Source organism: Falco biarmicus, chromosome 17, assembly GCF_023638135.1.
Source record: "Falco biarmicus isolate bFalBia1 chromosome 17, bFalBia1.pri, whole genome shotgun sequence".
NCBI classification, from domain to species: domain Eukaryota; kingdom Metazoa; phylum Chordata; class Aves; order Falconiformes; family Falconidae; genus Falco; species Falco biarmicus.
In genome coordinates this window covers 2,411,055-2,430,913 of record NC_079304.1, presented here as the reverse complement: position 1 = coordinate 2,430,913, position 19,859 = coordinate 2,411,055, and the positions used below count along the sequence as shown (strand labels likewise).

The following is a 19,859-nucleotide window of genomic DNA, read 5'->3' as shown; positions in this document are numbered from 1 at the left end:
GAAGCTCTGCTGGCCCCAGTATGGCAGGCAGCACTGCCCAACCCCATCTGCATCCGCAACTACATCCCCACCCCCATCCCCATCAGCATCCCCATCCCCATCCCAACCTCCATCTCCATCCCCATCCCAATCCCCATCCCCATCCTCATCTCCATTCCCCACCCCATCCCCATCCCCATCTGCATCCCCATAACCCCCCTGCATCTGCATCTGCATCTGCATCCCCATCCCCATCTGCATCCCCACCACCATCCTCACCCCCACCTGCACCTGCATCCCCATTCCCATCCGCATCCCCATCCCCATCTGCATCCGCATCCCCATCCCCATCCCCACCTGCATCTGCATCTGCATCTGCATCCCCATCCCCATCCCCATCCCCATCCCCATCCCCATCTGCGTCCTGCCTGCTCTCCTGCCTCTCCTGTCTGCCACACCCCAGACCCTCTCTCCAAAACGCACCCCCCTGCCCAGAAAGGCCCGGGACGGGCACTGGGTGTCTGGCAGGCAGCTTGCAGCTCTGCAAAATAACCTGAACTCTGCCCTGGCCAAGGGTTTTGGTTTTGGCTGAGCTTGTGATTTTGGTGGTTTAGTTCTACCAGGATGCTGGGTGCCGGTACCAAAGCAGAGCAGGGCAGAAGGGGTGCTGGTGGACCCCAGGGAACTGGAGCAGCCCGTGATGGGGACACAACTCCTTGAGCACAAAGCATCCAGCACAGCATCGCTCCCAGCTGTGCCCAGGGATGGGGCTGCCCTCAGAGCCAACTATGGACCCCAGGCCATCACCTGGGGTCTTCTCCATATATATATATATAAAAATATATGTAAACACACATAATTATTCCTGCTAGAAAGCCCCAGCCCCTTTAGCAAGGGGAATTTGGGCCTGAATTTCTCCATTTTGATGCTTTCAGTGACAAAGCAGGAGGGGTGAAGGCAGGCGGGGGAAACCCAAGAGTACACAAAGGGCAGCTGTGATAATTTCTTAAGATCAAAGATCCAGCCTTGTGCCCCTGGACCACCCTGGTCCCTCCTCACCGAGACATCTCAGGTGTGGGCAATGGGGAAAGCAGGGACAGAAGATGTCCCCAGGGGCCCTTGCGGAAGGGTAAAGGGCTGGGAGAGGCTGCCTTGCACTTTGTGCTGGGGTGGGAGAAGGGTGAACCATTTCTGTTGCCAGTTTTAGTAATTCTACATCAATATGATTTCTTAACGAGGCAGCAGATCACATTAGCTGCTCCTTCCATAACTTCTCATGAGATACGAAGCCAATGAATGAACTGCTGCTGTTGCTCTGCAATTCAAAGACCTCAATAAGAATTGCTACCTAAAAAAATACCCCTAAAAAAAAGAAAAACTCAGTGAAAGAACTAGGTCCTTAATATTTAAAAACACTTGATTGACATCATTAGGAATGACCAACGCTGCTTTCAGAGGTGCAGACCGGCAAAGGCTGAGCCCGTGGTTATGTTAACACAAAAGGCTGCCGAGACCCGGCCAGACTCATTACCATCTAATAGTTTCCGCTGAAATGCAAACACCCAATCTTAATCATTTAATTTTCCAACAGCATATAAACACACAGTGGGAGGGTGTCTTAGACACTGCTAAAACCAAATAAAACCATACCCGGTGCAAATAACCCTGTGCCCGAGCCAGCTGCATCGCTCTACTGGCAGCTCCGGCTGCTGCTGGTCGAGGTGGGGGACAGAGGAGGGGGGGAATGGGGACAAGGTCTGGTTTTGGGGTGGCGGTGGCCCAGAGCTGCCCAACAAGTCCCAACAAGGCCAGTTTATTTGGTGCCATCTGGTGGCAAATTGACCCCAGCTGGAGGAGCCCAGTTTCGGAGGTGGCCAGTCTGGTCCCACCCGGGTGAGGTTTGCCAAGTGCCGCATCACCGGAGGATGCGCGTTGCTCGTCCCCTCCCCAGCAAAGCACCCTGTGTCACAGGGGGTGTGATGGGGAGCAGTGGGGACCCCTCAGGTGATGCCCAACCACCTCCACCTTCCTGAGCTGGTCCTGCCCTTCCTCCAGTGAGGATGAGCTGGGGCAGACAATGGTGGCTTGACCCCCTGTCTGTCACCAGGTGACCTGCCCAGCCCTGCTGGCATCAGGGCCGCTGCTCTCTTTTGCAATAGCAAGTGGAAAACAAATGAGGTCAAACTGGCCTCACTGCAAATCCTGGCCAGACCAGGACCCTCCAGCCCCTCTGGGCTCCCCATCTGGACCAGCACACCGCTATGCGATGGTGACAGCGATGTGGACGGTGGTGGCTGGCTGGAGGGCACAGGATGGGAGGATTTGCCTTGGGCACACCGCTGTGGTGTGGCAGCACAGGCATGCACGGCCGTGGGTGGTGGGGAACAGTGACCGTGGGGCTCCATGACTGTGGCAAAGTCCCGGGGAAGCTCCCCGGAGGCTGCCCTCCAGCCACGGGCACTCCCATTAATCCAGTGCCAGCACTGGGATTGCTGCTGGTGCGCGTCGGTAATTACAAATGACTCAGCCGTTTCCAAAGCAAATGAAGTCATTCGCAGTAATCTTCCTGCAAGTGGCAAACGCTCATTTACCAAGGGCTGGAAATTACTAATTGTGTTGCTTCCATCCCACCTGACAGCAAAGAAGCAGGGTGTCCCCAGCCATCACCAACCATTTCTGGCTTCATTTCAGGCTGTGGAAGGAAACGGCCTGCACAGGGTGGCTCAGACTACGAGGAGACCACGATGGCTGGATGATGCCTCGGGGGAGATGGGGCTCAAAGCACCAGCACTGTGAGAATTCCTGCAAGGGGAAAGTGGGCATTGTTTTTGTAATTAGCTTTCAAAATTAGATGCTTTCACCCACTCGAGTTCCTGGACCCACAGAGCATCCCCGAGAGGTGCGTGCTGTGTGTGACAGCGTGATGGAGCACAGGGGACGGTGGCTGCCGAGCTGCCATTCCATATCCAGGGTTTGTCTTCATGTGCAATACAAACTGGTTTTTAGACTGGTTTTTTATACCCCTTAGGAGCCAGCAGTGATTATGGGGGGATGCATTGCCTCAGCTGTGCTTACTTCATCTTCCACGAGTCTTAGGCAAGGTTGCTGCCTCCTGCCTGTGTTTCCTCATTTTGGGAATCTCTCTGGCTCAAATTTGTCTTCAGGGAAGCAGGATGGCATAAGGGGTGTGCTGTCATCTCACTGCCCTCCCCCTGTTATCAGAAGGCAGCTCGGGGAGTCATTGCTGCTGGGTCATATCAACGCACGGCTCGTCCCGGCTTGATGCATCACCATCCCGGTGTTCCCGGTCTGACGGCTGCCGATCACGCCCCGGCTGCTCCTGCTCTGCTGCTCAGCTAATTTGCCAAGTTTGTTGATGCTAAGCATTCATTGCTTGCATTGAAAGCAGAGACCCGTGCAGTGAGAGCATCGCGTGCCTCCGAGGGGCTGCATCACGTTCCTGCTCCAGATGCCTGGTGCAGCATCACCCCCTGCTCCCAGCTTGTGCTGCGGGTCTGCTTGCACCAACATGGTGCAGGCGTTGGGTTCATGTCCAAGGTGGTGGCAGAGGGTGTCTGTCCCTCCTGGTCCCCAGGGGACCAACCTTGTTTCATGACCGCTGCCTTGGTCGTGACCATGATCCAAAACACAGCTTCTGGTGGAGCCCACCTCTGGCTAACCAGAGGATGGGGACGAGTTCCTGGCCTTTGAGTTTGAATGAGGATAAAAATTTAGGTGAGGGTTTCCAGAACAAGAAGTTCCATAGTTACAGTTAAAAGTGGGGCTGAAGAGCTTCCAAAGTGAGGGTTGCTAGTAAAATTGTCTGCTGAACATCCTCAGGGTGTCTCTTGGCACACATCTCAGTCTGGGGTTTGGTTTGGCAAGGTGGCTCTTACTGGGGACAGCGGGGTCCATCCCCAGCAGAACTTTATAATCTCCCTGTTCCCTCCTGGGCCCTGGTTTTCTGTGATGCAGATGTGGGTGGCTTATCACCATCCATGCCATGACATGGAGCAACTGGTCCTGGGCTGTCACCTCTCCCCAGTGTAGTTGAGTCGGCTGATGAGGGTCCTCACCCCACCTTGGTGAGGTCCTTGGTGAGAAGAGGTGGTATGTCCAGCTGGAGGGTCACTTCTGCCTGTGGGAGGTGTCTCTGGGAAGCCTCTGGGAAGGTGTCCTGGGCACAGCACAGCCGCGGCTGCCTTTCTCCGTCCCCATCCCACGTGCCTCAACACTTGCATTTCCCTGTGCCCAGACCGTGTTTGCTGCCCAGCGCTTACGATGCCGCTCAGCATCTGTGCATCACCCGGCAGTCGATCCTCCCTCAACCCACAGGGCCAGGAGGGGTCTGGGCAGGGATTAGGGATCTGCAGCCCTAGTGCAGTGGGGCTGTGCTTTGAAGAAGATGGAGCCGGGCTGACATGCACAGGTGGGTGCGTGGTACCCGTGTCTCCTGGTTCCTCTCTCTCACTCATGCCCAGACCTTCTCTCTGCCTGACAGACGTGCTGGGGGGCTTAAAAAGGGACATGCCATGGGGACAGACTGCAGCCAAGCACAGCCCTGCCCATAGCTGAGCCTGTGCCCTGTCCTGCTACGCTGCATGAGATGCATCAAGGCTGTGGGTTGTGCTGGTTTGTGCCTGGTTTGACTCAAGAAATTTTCCCTGGTTTTATGTGAACTCATGCTAAAACACTCCTAAATTCCCTTCCTCTCCTGTCCTCTCCCCTCCCTCTGTTCCTCCATGCAGGAGGGCAGCTAATGACACCCCCAAAGGGGCTGAGGCTGCCATGGGGGGCCTGAGGACATCCAGAGCAGGTCCCCTGCCACCCCTTCTTGTCCTACAACTGGCAGAAGGTTTCCTTGTGCTGCTCAGCCCTTCGCCCAGGCGCTTGAATCCTTCCTACAGATGAGAACAATATTAGCACCAGCAAGACTGATACCAGGGCTTTGTTCAGAGCAAGGCATGCTCTGCCAGAAGCAGGGGGTAATCAGCACAGTAATTAAATGTGCAAATAATGGGAATTTGGGAGTTATAACAAAAGGCAGAGAAATAATCTGGAAGGGCTTGGAGAAATTAAGAACATAGAACAAAATCTAATCAAGCAGAAAATAGCAGGAGTGGAGCCAACGGCTGGGGGCTAAGGCAGCTGGCCTCGGAGCACTCCTCCCCTGGCATCTGGGGGTGTCTGCGGTGCCGTTTTTGGGGCAGAAGAGTTTTTGGAGAGGTCTGTTCCTGCTTGGTGAGCAGGTCTGGCTGCAGGCTGGGTTCCTGGGAAAAGTTCCCAGATCTGTGCTATTGGTGGACGGCAGATTTTGGATGTAATATTGATGCAAATAATCACCCAGAAGAGCAGCCTGGGGAAATGCAGCTGATGGAGGTGGAGGAAAGATACTGAGGCTGGTGGGAAGCTGGGCTGTTTAGGGGGAGAAAGTGGTTTTTCACTGCAATGGGCTTGCTGGGGCTTATATATTTTGTGCAGACATAGTGTTCCAAGACGCAGTGTTTCCCTGAGATGAGCTCAGGCACGCAGAGCTTTCTGGCCAGGGGGAGAGAAACAGAAAATGTGAGCTGGTTTTGGTCTGCTGGACACAAATCCGCTTGTGAGCATCCTGGGAGGGGCTCATGGTAGGGGAGAGCAGCAAGGTGGAGCCAGGCGCTGGTGCTCATGCTGAGCCTTGCCTGGTTTTCCATGGGGGAAAGTGGTGGCCAGTCATTGTAGCCCTGGGGAAGTGGTCCACGAGGCTGGGAGCCAAGCCCAGGGGGCTCAGCACTGTGCCACGGGCATCCCGGGGGCCAAACCTCAGGTGACAGCACCAGCACTGAGCGATGTGCCCAGCCACTGTGCCTTGGTCATGCACAGGGGCATGTTGTCACTGACAACCGGCAAGGGGACACCCATGGGGTGGAAGGACCTTTTCCCTCCACCAACGGAGACCCCAGGTCCGTGGCGCACAGGCAGGGATGCCTCCATTGGACAGCAGGCACCAGCGAGCCTTGTAGATCCGATCCCAGCCTGACTTCCAAAGCTATCCCAGACTCTCACCCAGACCCATCTCCCAGCACTCCCTGAAGCAGCCCCTTACCAGGTGGGCTCCAACATCCTGGACACCCCCCAGGCACAGGTGACAGGGCTCAGCTCTGCAGGGACACACTGCAGCTGCCTCCAGCCCCTCCAGGTGCTTTCTCCCAGTGCCTGAAAGGTCCTTTCAATATGTCCCAATCAAAGAGGCGGTGTGGTGAGGAGCGAGCCGCTCTGATGGAAGAGTGCATCCTGCCAGCCCCCGCCCCATCCTTGTTTTCCCATTTCCCAAGCCGGTGACCTGGCAGCAGGACTGAAGACAACACAAGGCAACAGACTTGAAACTGCAGATCCCATTGCTGCTGGAAGTTCACCTGGGCTCAGCAAGGTGTACTCAGCAAATAAAGGCTGTCACAGACCCAGCCACCTCTGGCGTGGGATGTCTTAGAGCCCCACACTGCCAAAGCCCAGGAGAAGGTAGCAGGGAGCTCTCATTGCCTATTTTCCTTCTTATCCCCCAGCTGAGTGACCTTTGCTCTGTCTGGGCTCAGTATCCCCACATATCTCCCAGAACTGCAGCCCCAGAGACCAGGAAACAGAGGCACTGACAGCATGAGCCATGGGGCAGGAGCGGACCCGTATTCCACTGGCTCTGACAGATGGGACTTGTGGAGACCCACAGGATGCCAGGACCTGGGATCTTAGGAAAGCTCACAATGCCACAAGCTGTGAGATGCTACCAGTGGGGCTGAGCAGCCCCAGCACTGGGACCAGATCTCCCCTGCAACTGGGACCAGTAGCAGAGCTCAGCTAAACTTGCATCCTCTAACTCTCAGCTTGTTTCCCTGGGGGAAGGTGGTCCTGAAGGCTCAGAAATACCATCGAGGGGTGGGACGGGACACACACACAAGCCATCCCTGCTCCACAGCCTTTTGCAGGGGGAGGCTTATCCTGGGGATACACCGCAGGGAAAACCAGCCTGGGAACGCTCCAAGGAGCGGTTTGTTTGGCCCCAGCAGCTATAGCAACGAGCCCTGCTGCTGCTCTGCTCGCCCCATCGCCCGCGCACCTGCCTGAGCCATGGAGGTGGGGGCAGCAAGGGACCCCCATGGGGTCTGGGGGGACCCCCCGGTAGGGACCTACGTCATCCCGCACAGCGTAAGCCCTGGGGAGTGGTTCTGTCTCTGGATTTATGGAATAGTCGGGGCTCATGAGAGTGGGGTGGAGAAAGTGGGGTGGGGTGGGAGGAGAGTGGGGCTGGGGTTGGGGTTTTGAATGGGCACTGGGGTCTGGGGCAGCAAAGCTGCTCTTTGCAAAATGCTTCCCTGCTCCCTGCAGACCCCGGGGTCCTGGGAGGGTGGCTTCTGCACAGGGACATGTCCCCAGAGGTGGGGACCCGCCAGGCGTACAATTCAGCCAGGCTCACGGGGCTGCACCCCTGCAAGGATGGGGGTCAGTGCAAGCCACCCCCCAACTCCTTGGCTCTCATCCCTGCTCCCCCGGGGCCAGCACTGCTCTCCTCCCTGCCCAGCTCCTGTCCCCTCTCCTCCCTGGCTGCTGCAGTAACAGGGCACTAAATTAAACAAGAGTGGGAGATTTCTGGGGTTTTCCTTCCCCTCCTGCCTTTCAGCTCCAACCCAAGCGATCTTCCCATGGAGCCATACCAGTGCCCCAGCAGCCGGTGATGATCCTCCAGCAGCTTCCTGGGACCTGCCTGGCCCCTGCCACTGGACCCCCACATGTCCGGGGAGGTGCGTGACGGTAGACATCGTAGAGGTCAGCGTTAAAACCAGCTTATCTCCATCCTCTTCTTTTTCCCCAGCCTTTTCAGGACAAGAGGCAGGTGGGGGGGCTGTGCCTACCCTCTGCAGCCTCGCAGGGCTGGCCACACCATGCTTCGATGCCTGCTTTGTCCCATGGGATGTGACTTTCGGTGATTTTACTAACCTTAAAGCCAGCTTTGGCCACACCAGGATGCTCCCAGGGAATGTTTTTTGGCTGTTTTTATAAATCCACCTCTCTTTGTTCTCCCAAACCCCATTTCACGTGGCTGTAGGGAGCATCACCAGGGAAAGGCAGGGTGATACAGGCAATTTGCCTGTGCTAGGTGGGACCGGAGTGGGACACATGCTAGCCCCAGAGCCTGTGGGAGGTGCAGGCAGCAGCAAAGACCAGCGTCTACAGGGGCTTTGTCCAACCTGGTGCAACCCAGGGTCCATCAGCCTGGACTGGGGGAGTGGACAAGCAGAGACACGGAGGCTTTTGGTCCCTGGGACCTGCCAAGGGTGAAGCTGTGCAGTGTTGTGGAGAGGGTGGAAGGCTGAGCCGTCTTTAAAAATACATGGAGGAAAGGGCATGCTGGAAATCGATGTGGAAAGAAAATGGAGACCCCAGCCTGGCCCCTCGCAGCCCTGCGGTGGGGGCTAGCTGCCCTTCCAGCAGGATGGGTGGGCTCCATGAGGAGCTGCCAGACCTTTGCATGCTTCCTCCTCCCGGCTCAATGCCTGGCTGCTGGCCCACTGCCTTCTTGTGGCTCCGGCCACCTCCCGGGCTGTGCTGTAGTGCTCCTCACTGGAGAGCCAGCTGCCTCCTGGGTGCCCTGGGAGCCTGTCCCTGCAGCTATGAAAGCATTTTGGGATCTGGCACATGGGGCACGGGGATGCCCAAACCCTTTTGTACCCAGGCTGCAGCTAACAGGGGCTCAGAGGTCTCATGCACAAAGCCAGCAGGATCTCAGAGGCAGCCCCTCCAGCAGGTTTGCAGACATTTTGCAGGGGAATTTCAAGCCTGTGGCAAATGAGGATGTTTTAATGGGGGTGCAGAGCCAGATGCTGTGCTTCCTCTGCAGTTGGATTGTCCTCAGCAGCGGCCCTGTGGCTTCGGCATCCAGCCAAGGGGGCTGGGACACTGACCTGTATGTATACAGCTGCTCTGGGTCCCAGCCCCCCTATGCAGAGCCAGGCAGGGGCTGGGGAGGCACTGAGCTTCCCCAGCCAGCTCCTCTCCTGGACCCCACTCCATAGATGCTGGCTTCTGGGAATGGAGATGGGGTCAGCACCCCCCACAGCCCAGCCCCAGCTCCTTCCTCCTTTGGGGGCTTCCCAGCTCCCCGTGCGTGATGTGGGACAAAGCAGAGCTGACCCTGGCATGCTCCCCGTGCGGTGACACCCCGAGGACACCGGCTCTGCTGCCTGGTGCCAAGGCAGAGGCTTGCCAAGCCGCTGAGCGCTGCCAGGACCAGAGCATTTCTCCTCCGAATGGGTGGAAAGTCTGATGCCTCCAGCACCACTAATCACCTTTTGTGAGCAGCCTTCAGCAAGCCAGACCAGATGTTTAATCACATTTGCAAAGAAGAAAAGGCTGAAATATGGCTATTTTAAAGCTTTATCCAAGCAAAATAATTTTTAAATGCCACATGGGCCTTCCAAATTGGGGTGGGGGAAGTCTGGCTTAGCTCCCACTGCTTGGGCACAGGGACAAACCTTGGTGCCACCCCATCCCAGGCACTCATCCCATGGCTGTGTTTCGTGTGCCCTTGCTCTGATCTCTCTCTGACGCAGAGCCCCTTACCCTGGCAGATTTAATCGAGTTGATGATGATTCAAAACTCCCAAATGCACCAGGTGGTGATGAACAACCTGGCTGTATCGGCATTGACGTCCTTCGGGTTCGGGCCATCCCCAGCTGCTGCCCAGGTAAGGGTCAGGGATGCTGGATCGGCAAAGGGACCATAGGACCAAAGAGGTGGGCAAAGGGACCTTTCCAGGGCTGCTCATGAGCACGGGATGACCCTGTCTCACTTATGCAGAAACTGGGTGGTCTCAGCCCAGCTCAGTCCAGGCTCTGCAGCCCCTTGGAGCTCTTTGTGCTGGTTCAACCCCCAGCTCTGCCAGCACAGGTCACATCCAGGCTGCTCGGAGGTGGTTTAGCCCAGCTGGGAAGCGCCAGGACCCTCCGTGCGTGTGCGGCGCAGGCAGGGTGCAGTGCTGGGCTGCGGCAGCCGAGCAGCAAGGCTGAGCACTATTAGGCAGGATGGCTCTGCAAGGGCTTTCATTTCAAAGTCCATCTTGAACCAAAATAACATTCAACATTTCATCTCCACGGGGGGAAAAAATGCCGCTTTCTCAGCGGGGGCAAGAGCTGGGCTGCGGGCAGCTGCCTTGCTCACTGCCAGCTGGCAGCTCCAGGCAAGCACCCTCCCAGGCTGCCCACCCAGCGCCCACCAGTTCACCATGCTGGCCAAGACTGGACCCTGCCTGCTGTGTCTCAGCGGCTGGATCAAACAGGCTCTTCCCAGCAGCGTTCTGAGGTCCCATCTGTGGGGCTGCCACCTCCTCGCGTCCCCCACGGCCGTGTTCCCACGCTGTCTGACCGTGGGGCTTTGTGTGGGGTCGAGGCCACCCAGCTGGACCCTGGGAGAGCCGCGCAGTGCCAGCGGCATCGCAGCCAAGCACAGCTCCGTGGGAGCTCCCTCCCTGGTGCTTTGGGGAGCAGTGCCCCAGGGAGACAGCTGCTGAAAGGCACCCGGCACAGCTCTGCCTTTTGTTCCTCCCTGCAGGAGATGGTGGTGCCTTTGCAGACCGGAGAGGAAGAGGAGACTGTGGTTTTTCACCATCACTACATCCCCTGCCCTGGTCCCGCTCCCATCCTGGCATGGCCGGTCCTGATGCAGGATCAGAGGCCGGTGGCCCTGCGGTACCCGGGCACAGGCTCATTAGCTGAGGATGGGGAGCCGTGAGTAACAAGCTCTGTGCCACCTGGAGCAGGGCTGCGTGCGTGTCCCTGTGGTCCCTGGTGTAATGCTAGGGCTAGCACTGACTCCTGTCTTTGCTCCTCTCCAGCCGCGCAGTGCCCCCTCCTCCACCCCCCAGTGCCACGGGGACCGTGGGACCCAGTGTCCTACCAGCATCAGGTAAGGACACGTTCTCCCCATGTCCCTCAGCGAGGGATGTCTTGCCCTCAAGCATAGAATCTTTTAGGTTGAAAAAGACCTTTAAGATCATCAAGTCCAGCCATTAACCCAGCGTTGCCAAGTCCATCGCTAAACCACGTCCCTAAGCACCGCATCGATGCATTTTTTAAGCATGCGTCAACCAGGCAGCCCCCAATCAAAGGCTGAGCCCTCCCAGCTCCCTTTATCCATCAGATCCCAGGGGTGGCCCTTGCACATCCTCCAGCTCTCCCTTTCTCCCCACAGAGTACTACAACATGCTGGAGGAGAGGCTGTGAGCTCCGTGCTTCCCAAGATGGTTTCTCCTCCACGTCCCAGCCTTTGACCCCAGAAGATCCTGCAGGTGCTGAGCATGGGTGCTCCGTGATACCTATAGTTTCAAGGTGGCTCATGAGGAAGAAGACAATGTGCCGAGCAAAATGATTTTGCTCGGCATGTTGGCTTCCTCCCCATGAGCCACCCTCAAGCAGGGGGTGTCACAAAGCCTGTCACCAAACCCCAGGTAACAGCGTGACCCCAAACAGGGGCAGGCTTTATCTCCATGCTCTGCAGAGGGCTTATCCCCAGCAGGTTAGTGGTGACATCCCAATCCCAGCTGGACAACGTATCTCTGCCAAGCACCGTGAGGACTCTGGGGCAGGGCTGAGCTGTGTCCCTGTGGCTGGGGAGGGCCAGGTGGTCCTGGTCTTCATTAGTCCCTTCAGATCTCAATGCAGCACGTCGCCTGTAATTAATTTGCTTTGTTAAGAAAGTGCCCTGCTGTCATTAATTAAGCATCTGTAATTACCCAGAATGCTGGCTTTGTGCCTAAACACAGGGCTGCCTCCAAGCTGGGAGGGTGAGGGGTGGGTGAGACTCTTGCACCTGGTGGGAGGGTATATCAGTGCCTGATGTGGGTGCTGGTGCAATATGGGGAGCTGCTGGTGGTTGCTGGGAAGCAGAGTGGAATGCTCCTGGTGAGCACAGTCATCGGATGGCTGGATCTGGCCTGTAGCTTGCTCCTGGTGGGGATGCAGTCGGGGAAGCATGGAGTTCCTCAGGGTTTGGCATCCCCTCTGCTCTTCAGAAAGAAGGGGGAAGTGGGAGCAGATGTGTTTTGGGTGCTGGAAGCTTTCCCCTGTGTCAGCTACCTCCCCAGCCCCACTGAGGGGTGATGGCTCTGCTCTGACCCTGGTTGGTTTACAGGCCAGTTGTCAGGAGGCTTTGCCTTAAGAGCAGAGGTCCTAGCAGGAGACTTTGGGGCTGGTGGGTCATCTGGAGCACAGAGCACGTGGAAAGATGGTGCTCAGGCACTTGCACTTTAAATTCCCTCCTTCTGCTCCCCCTGGGCACAAGGACTGCCCTGCCTCCCCTCTGGGGTCCCAGTGGAAAGGAGGGTTTATCCTCCCGGAGCCCAGGACTGAGCTGTGCTCTGGCACAGGTAGATCTTCCCCTGCAGCAAACCTCAGCCTGGCTCCTGCTGCAGCTGGAGGAGAAGCTCCCAAATGTGGAGCAGAAGAGCCGTGTTGGGCTGCATCGTGAAGGCATGTCTGCAGCTGGGAGCAGCCAGGCAGGCTATGGGACTGGCTGGGCAGAAGGGATGGAGATGATCCAAAAGCACAGCTTCGTCTGATGGGCACCAGGCTGGTGCACGAAGGTTTCCACATCTATATAGACAGAAAGGGAAGAAAGAGAGGAGTCACCTGGTGATGGGGTGGACAGGAAGGGTGAGCTCAAGATATGGCCCAATCTTAGGATGAATATGAGAATAATGAGAGCAATGGGAGGGTGAGGCAACGGGGATTGCAACACCCACGGTGGAAGTAACCCCTGGAGCCCTCTGTGGGTCACAGTGACTGGACTGTGGCACCCACCAGCTGGCAGCACGGAAAGCATCATACAGCTGGGAGCCTGAAGGCATCCGTGTGCACCCATGTCAGCAGGGATGGGGTGGGTGTGGGTGGGAAAAGCAGCCGTGGGCATGGAGGGGAACGGAGCAAGGGAGGTGTGGGGTGGTGTCAGATGAGGGGCAGGGCCGCTGGGGTAGACCCAGGTGATGTGGTGGCTCTCCCCAGCGTGGTAAATAGGTCTCTTTGCCCCAGAGCTCTGGTAGGTTGTGATGGGAAGGTATGAGCGGAGCCCTCTGCTCACAGCCTCCTGCCCCAGGGGTCGGAGACGAGCCAAGGGGTCTGGGCAGCATCGTGTGGGTGTCCCTGGCAGGGCTTGGGACATGGGACAGCCAGGCTGGGAGATGCTGCTGGTGGGTGAGACCAGGCCAGAGTTATCTCTGCAATGACAAGCAGTTAAAATCAAGGCCAGGGTTTCCGCAGGGTTGGCGGGGACCCGGCGTGTGCAGTGCGAAAGCAACAGAGCAGAAAGAGAGCCTAATTACAGCCCTGTGCGTGCTAATTGCACCTATGTAAACACCTAACGCAATGCAGCCCCTGACTGCCAACTGGGGCGAGGGCTGACATCTCCTTCAGCCCAGGGTGGCAGTGGGAGGGGGGGTGGCGGGGCTCAGACCTCTGTGGCATTGCTGGGACCTTGGTGACAGATGCTAGGGCTCGGGAGGGGAAGGGCAGAGGGGGTCCTGCAGCCCAAGAAGGGGGGAGCACCGGTACCACGTGCCTGTTGCAGACCCGGGAGGGAACAGCAGGGAGATATTTTCTAATAATCTGATACTCTGCAGGGTGAGGTCTGGGGATGAGCCATGGTACCAACAGGGAGCTGCAACAGGATGTGCCAGAGTGATGGGCAGGGACCAGAACTAGCTCCTGCTGTTCCTACCAGCTGAGGTTCCCCCTTTCCTGGGGTTGGGGTCCCTGTGGCCAGGAGAGGTGCCCAGAGCATGGGCGCCTTTGTGGGCAACAGATCGCATTGCAACGAGATGCTCTGCAGTTGGGGATTTCCCAAGGCACTGCAATGGCTTTTAACAGCCTAGGTGGGCACTTATCAGCAGGTAATACCTTGGGTGTTCCAGGGTCCCCGGCGTTGACTCACCATCACTCTCCACCCTTAGTGGGGTAGCCTGCCTCCCACCTGAGCCAGTCCAGCCTCCAGCCGCTGTACGGGGTGAGACACACACAGCACCTTCCCCTGGACCAGCCCCAAACACCCACGCACTGCTCTGCTGATACACCTGATTCATCTGCCATGCTCCTCAGCACCCCCTGCTCCACTCGCCCTGCTCCTGGGGACGTGGGCTGAGCTCCCCAGCATCCTCCTGCCAGGACAGCATGATGGAGGTCCTGCTCCATGGGTTGCTGCTCCTCCTCCCCTTGGCAGCCCTGCTGCTTTATCGGTACAATGCCACTTTCCACTACTACTGCAAGGTGGTCTTCTTCAACTGCTGGGTTGTGGCCATGGCCACCATCCTGTCCCCCTTTGCAGCTCTTCGGGGACGCTCCGTGGAGAACATGAAGTGAGTACAGCTTGGGGGCGTGCCTCTGGAGTGGAGATGGTTGGGGCTTGGCTGTGATGGAGGAGCTGATGTGGTCTTGTGGACACACGCTCTCTCCTGGGCTGGACATACCCACAGCTGCGTTATGACTGGTGGCTGAGCCCTGGGGCCACAGTGAGGGCTGTGGTCATGTCCGTGTGCCAATGAAGGGTGCATCTACATGTTGTGGTACGGTGAAGAGGTGCTGGCCATGCCCAGGGAAGGTTATGCCACGATGGAGGTGGCCATCTGGGTCAGAACTAGTGGTTCCTGGAGGCTGAAGTAACGTAAAAGGGATCGTTCTTGGCCATTGCAATGTTGGGGTCATTGGCTGGGTGAGTGATAGGGGGGTTTGGCAAAGGCTGGAGGTACAACCATTAGCAGGATGCAGATGCACACCCATCACCGTCTCCCCGGCAGTTCTTGCCCAGTAGGAGCCCTGGGGACTGCGCTTTGGCAGAGGGATTTGGGGATGCAGCGGTGCCATCAGCTGCAGGGCATGGGGCAGTCATGTTCTGGTGAGTCGTGTGCTGGTGCTGTCAGCTGTGCTCGGGGGTGGTGGCAGTACTGGGATAACATCTCCGTGCAACATGAGAGGAAGGTCTAGTTGCTTTGAAGGGTGTTGCAATCTTGTTACTGGATTCCTGGGCATGATAGCATACCAGAAGAGATATAATTATGTCAGAGTGAAAAATGTCTGAGCTTGTGGCATTTGCTGAGCTTGAGCCATCACGTATTCGTGCTGATGGATTGTAGGCCCCAGGCAGGAGTGTGGTCAGGGGGTTGATGTTATTAGGCTGTTGTGTAGCCTCTCTCCCTCATCCTTCCTGTGCAGAAACGCTGTGCACGCACACGTGCCTGGAGGTGCTCCGAGCCCTGGCGCAAATGTTTCCGGCTTATGGCAATACCTGGGGTGATGCAGCGGTGACTCACGCTGCCTTATCTTATCCCACCGACACCTTGCAGCCATCCTCCGCTGGAGCAGCACACCCTCTCCTCCTCAGCCTCCAAATCGCAAAGCCTCCGGCTTGGAGCACATTCCTGTCATTAGTCCTTGCTTTGGGGCATTGCCACCAGTGTTTTGCTTCTCTGCAGATGCAGTGATTTCTGAGCCTGCATCTCCCAAGGGATGGGTGGTCTTCTGATACAGTGGACCCTCAAGCATCGTGCCTCCTTACCCCTCTGTGCCTGCCTCTGCTTTCTCCTCCCAAACTTCTCATCCCTACCTGGTGCTGAGCGCTTGCTGACAGCCCCATCCCCTGCCCTGTCCCCTGTGGGCTCCCTGGGACCAATTGCTGCCAGATGTGTGGACCCTGGCACGGGCACTCTTCATGCTGTGGGTTGGAGAGTGCCTGATTTCAATCCTGAAAGCATAGCAGCCTTTTACTGCCACTCTGTGTGCTGCAATCCCCGTTGCTCCATCCTCCCTCCATTCCTCTCGTTATTCTCATACTGAGTGTCACCCTTCATCATCGCTGCCATCCTGATGTTACCTTTCCTGTCCAACCCTCCCTGGATGGCGACACTGCTCTTTCTTGTTCCCTCTTCCATCTGCCTGGATGAAACCTCCACCTCTTCCTGACGGTGCAGGTCCAGTGAAGTTTTTCTTTGTGATTTCCTCGAATGAGCATTGGTTTTCCCTTCCCTGCTCTTTTCCCCCTCCAACTGCAGCACAGAGCTTGGTGCCTGCAGGGACAGTCCCTGAAGACATCAGCATCCCTGTAGAGCTGTTTCAAGACCGTTCCTCTGCTTGTCCAGCGCTCGTCTACCTACAGCTCAGCACCTCTCTTGTGCAATCCAGTCTCTCTGGCTTTAGGTATCTGTGAGCCCATTGTCTGGGTTTCCAGCCTGCATGCACCAAGCCAGCTGTGCATGGGGCAGCCTCAGCGTGAGGCTCACCCAGCCAGAGGCCAGTTTCCTCAGTGGAATGTGATGATTTGCAGCTTGGCTGCAGGCAGACATCCCATCCCTTCTCTTCTTGCTTCCCCATCATCCCTGGAGATCAAAAAGCCTGATGTATTTTTTCCTCCCACCAGCTTGTGCTGGCTGCTCTTCTTCACGAGAAGCTCCAATGAAGACTCTCTACTACTGAAGTAGTAGCTGCTTTTGCCTTAGGGATGGTTACAAGGTTAGCTCTGAGCTATACAGGCTACAAACCCGCTTAGAAAAGCGAAGCATCAGAGACCGAGCACAGATCCACCTTGGGACACACTATTTGCTCCTTGCATCTTGCTCCCTGTGTGATGGTGAGGAGCTGGAAAATATCAAGCAGCCTCCCCCTGTGTCAACCCGCTCCCTACGTGTGTTCTTGTGCCCTAGGCTCCTGTGTGCTGCCATCCTGCCCCTGAAATGGTTTTACGGCATCAAGATACAGGTGTGGGGCTCTGAGCATCTGAACATCAAGGAGCCCTATGTGATAGTTTGCAACCACCAAGCTTCCCTTGACCTCATGGGTACGTGCAAGGGAAAGGGGGGGGGGGGGCTCATCACTGCATGAGCAGCCTTTGGGGTGCTGCAGGGGTGGACCAGGCTCATCCTGGGGTTCCCACCGAGAACAGCACCAGTATCTGTACAGGGTGGTGTGGTAGGCATAAGCCAGAAGAGCTGGTGGGACAGGAGCTCAGGGCTATGGGTGTGCGACAGAGAGGGAGGGCTGGGACAATGGAAGATGATGCCAGGTGACTACAGCCACAGGGCTTGTTGGTTCTGGGTGCCACTGGGCAGGGACGGATCATTTCCTTTCCCATCCATCCTCCAGGCATGGTGGAGGTCATTCCTGACCGCTGTGTGCCCATCGCCAAGAAGGAGCTCATGTACATGGGCACCGTGGGGTGGGCCTGCTGGCTCAGTGGCATCATCTTCATCGACCGCCACAAAAGAGAAGATGCAATTGATGTCATCGCCCAGACGGCCAAGACCATGCGGCGTGAAAATGTGAGGGCGGGCAGCGGGGGAAGTCAGGGAGAAAACACTGATGGGGGAAGGGGGGTGTGGGGAGGACTGACACAGCAGGTCCCAGGGTGCTCTGGTTGGGGTCCATGCTCACGTCTCTCCCCATCCCGTGCAGCTCCGAGTGTGGATTTTCCCTGAAGGCACCAGGAACCAGGAAAAATCCATGCTGCCCTTCAAGCGTGGGGCTTTCCACTTAGCTGTGCAGGCTCAGGTAAGGCCATCCTTTCCACTTGCCCTTGACAAAGTGGGGTGGGCACGCACCCTGAGGCAGTGGGGTGGGAGACATCAGCATCTTTTGGGTTCTGGAGTCCCCAGGGACAGGCACCCTGCTGTGCAGGACCCAGGGAGGGGACGGGGACCTGCTGAAGCCTGGGGCACACAGGAGCTAGAGTCCCACTTGGGAAGTGGGTCTGTATGGAGGACTCCCCTGACCCTCTGTGTCCTATAGGTTCCCATTTTCCCCATTGTGATTTCCCCATACTGGGACTTCTTCAGCTCCAAGGATAAGAAATTCACGTCTGGTAAGTGATGGGCAAGAAGCCCCATTGCTGGAAAGCAGAGCTGTTGGTGGGGATGAGGCATGTGGGCTTGAAGGTCTTTTTGTGGGACACTGAGGCATGGGGAGGCAGCTGGTGCTGGAGGATGTTGGTGGGAAGACCTGGTTGCTGGTGGGTTCATCTAACAGCATCCCTGGCCTTTTCCTTCTCTCTCCAGGGACGTGCACCATCCGAATCTTCCCCAAGGTAGAAACCTGTGGCCTGAGCCCAAAGGATGTCCCCAGACTGACAGAGACTGTCCGTCAGGTCATGGCTGATGCCCTTGCCGAGTTGTCTGCAGATCGCTGTGTGGACCAGGGTGCTGAGCAGCCTCCGTTCCTACGCTGCGCTGGGGCCCATGCTGGCAGGGGACAGGGTAGCCCGCAGTGCAAGGAGGACACAACCAGGGCCAGTAATTAGGTAGAGGGACTGAACCCCTCGGGGAAATAAGGGAGGTGACACAGCCAGAGGTTGAGGCATGTTGTCCCCTTGTCCCCTGTGGATGTGTCTGCCAGACCTGCCACTGCCCCAGCAGCCTGCAAGAGCAGGATGGTGCCTCGGTGCAAGGGGAAGCAGAGCAGTGCAGGAGGGGGACCAAGCAGCACCCCGAAAGAGTGCAAGGTGCCCCCAGAAACCCCTTTCTGTGGCTGTGCATTCCCTCCCCAGGGCATTAACTGTCTCCCCCAAACCTGACGCTGTGTCTGGCCCTGGGTAACGAGCCCCGTGTGCCCGGGTGGCTCCTGCCTGCACACTGGGTAGGGGCGAGAGATGTGCCAGGCTGGGCTGGGGGGTTTCCCGCTCCCTTTTCCACCCCTGATGGTGTGACACGCGGTGGGGTTCACCCATGGGCTTGCTGGGTTGCTTCTTCCAGAGGCTCCTGCAAGCTGGCAATGCTGTTCAGCTGCAGCCAGCTCTGGGGAGGGGTCCAGAGCACAGAGTGAGGCCTGGCAGGGGCAGGAGGTCAAGGGGGAACAGCATCCTTGAGGCTGAACTATGAGACAAGGGTGCAAGATTAAACAGTGCATACCTGATGCTGCGCGTGCACGGAGTCCTGCCTGCGCCTCGGGTGCCGAGGGGGGAGTTGGGAGGGGGATCCATCTCCTTACAGCCATGTGGGGTGCCTGCATCACTGCAGGTGGAGCATCCCTGTGGACACCACAGCTTCTCCGTGGGGTGCAGCGCTGGGTGGTGTGAGGAGCATGTGGCAGAGTGAGAGTTACACTGGGGTGGACTAGGTCCCAAGTAGACCTCTCCTTGCCTTGGGGACAAGCAGTAAGTGCACAGGAAGAGCATCCGTTACATCCCAAAACCCTCAGAGGGAAGAGGTGCCTGGATTATGCCCACCTGGAGCAGGAGGGACCTCCTCATGGCCACCAGACCATGGCACAACCAGACTCATCCACCAGCCACCATCTCCCCTGGCCCATTCCCTGCAGCCGGGCAGAGCTCTAGGCATCTGCTGGCTCCTTCCCAGCCGAGCAGCTCCTGTCACAGCCACCGCAGAGTGACAGTAGGGCAGGGAGAAACGCAGCATGTGGCTGTCCCAGTGCTGGCAGCAGGGTGGGCAGGCTTCACCTCCCGTCTTTCCAATAAGATGTGCAAACTGTGGCCAAACAAGGGTGCAGTGTTGGTTTGGCATCATTCCCACTCTAGGCAGCGGCTGGCTCATTACAGGAGGAAATCCTGCAAACCCGTGGCAATTGTCTGCCCAGACAGATATCACCAGGCGAAAACATGAGCAAATAAAAAAAGAGACTTCCCATGAGTAACAGCTCACCGGATCGGGAACTGCCACATGGAGATGGTCAAGGGCAGTGTGCACGTGAAGAATTTAATTTTGCAGAAAGCCTCTTTATTGCCTGCCTTGCTGCCGGGGGTCTGTGTGGCAGCTCTGTCAGCTCCGAGCTGGCTCAGCAGTCCTGCAGTGTGCCCACCACCATGGGTGTGCTTTGGGTGCCTAGAACCTTGAACCCAGCAAACATTGGGTCTGGTGGTTAAACATT

General features: G+C 57.3%; 2 protein-coding genes and 1 long non-coding RNA gene across 3 annotated transcripts; 2 read left to right on the top strand and 1 right to left on the bottom strand.

Moving 5' to 3' along the window:
* Positions 1–7,048: 7,048 nt before the first annotated feature.
* PRR29 (proline rich 29) lies at positions 7,049–11,307 on the top strand. Its single transcript, XM_056362148.1, has 6 exons — positions 7,049–7,158; positions 7,631–7,751; positions 9,561–9,694; positions 10,558–10,733; positions 10,841–10,911; positions 11,197–11,307. The coding sequence occupies exons 1-6, from the start codon at positions 7,081–7,083 to the stop codon at positions 11,226–11,228; spliced, it is 612 nt and encodes a 203-aa protein (XP_056218123.1). The 5' UTR covers positions 7,049–7,080; the 3' UTR covers positions 11,229–11,307.
* Positions 10,918–19,713, bottom strand: LOC130160005 (uncharacterized). The gene is made up of 3 exons (XR_008825914.1): positions 19,634–19,713; positions 18,884–19,037; positions 10,918–12,596 (listed from the first exon to the last, which is right to left on the bottom strand). It is a non-coding gene; the product is annotated as an uncharacterized LOC130160005 (long non-coding RNA).
* Positions 14,166–18,554, top strand: AGPAT1 (1-acylglycerol-3-phosphate O-acyltransferase 1). Its single transcript, XM_056362146.1, has 6 exons — positions 14,166–14,350; positions 16,688–16,821; positions 17,127–17,302; positions 17,436–17,531; positions 17,769–17,841; positions 18,035–18,554. Exons 1-6 carry the CDS (start codon positions 14,166–14,168, stop codon positions 18,274–18,276), a joined length of 906 nt encoding a protein of 301 aa, XP_056218121.1. The 3' UTR covers positions 18,277–18,554.
* Positions 19,714–19,859: the final 146 nt, after the last annotated feature.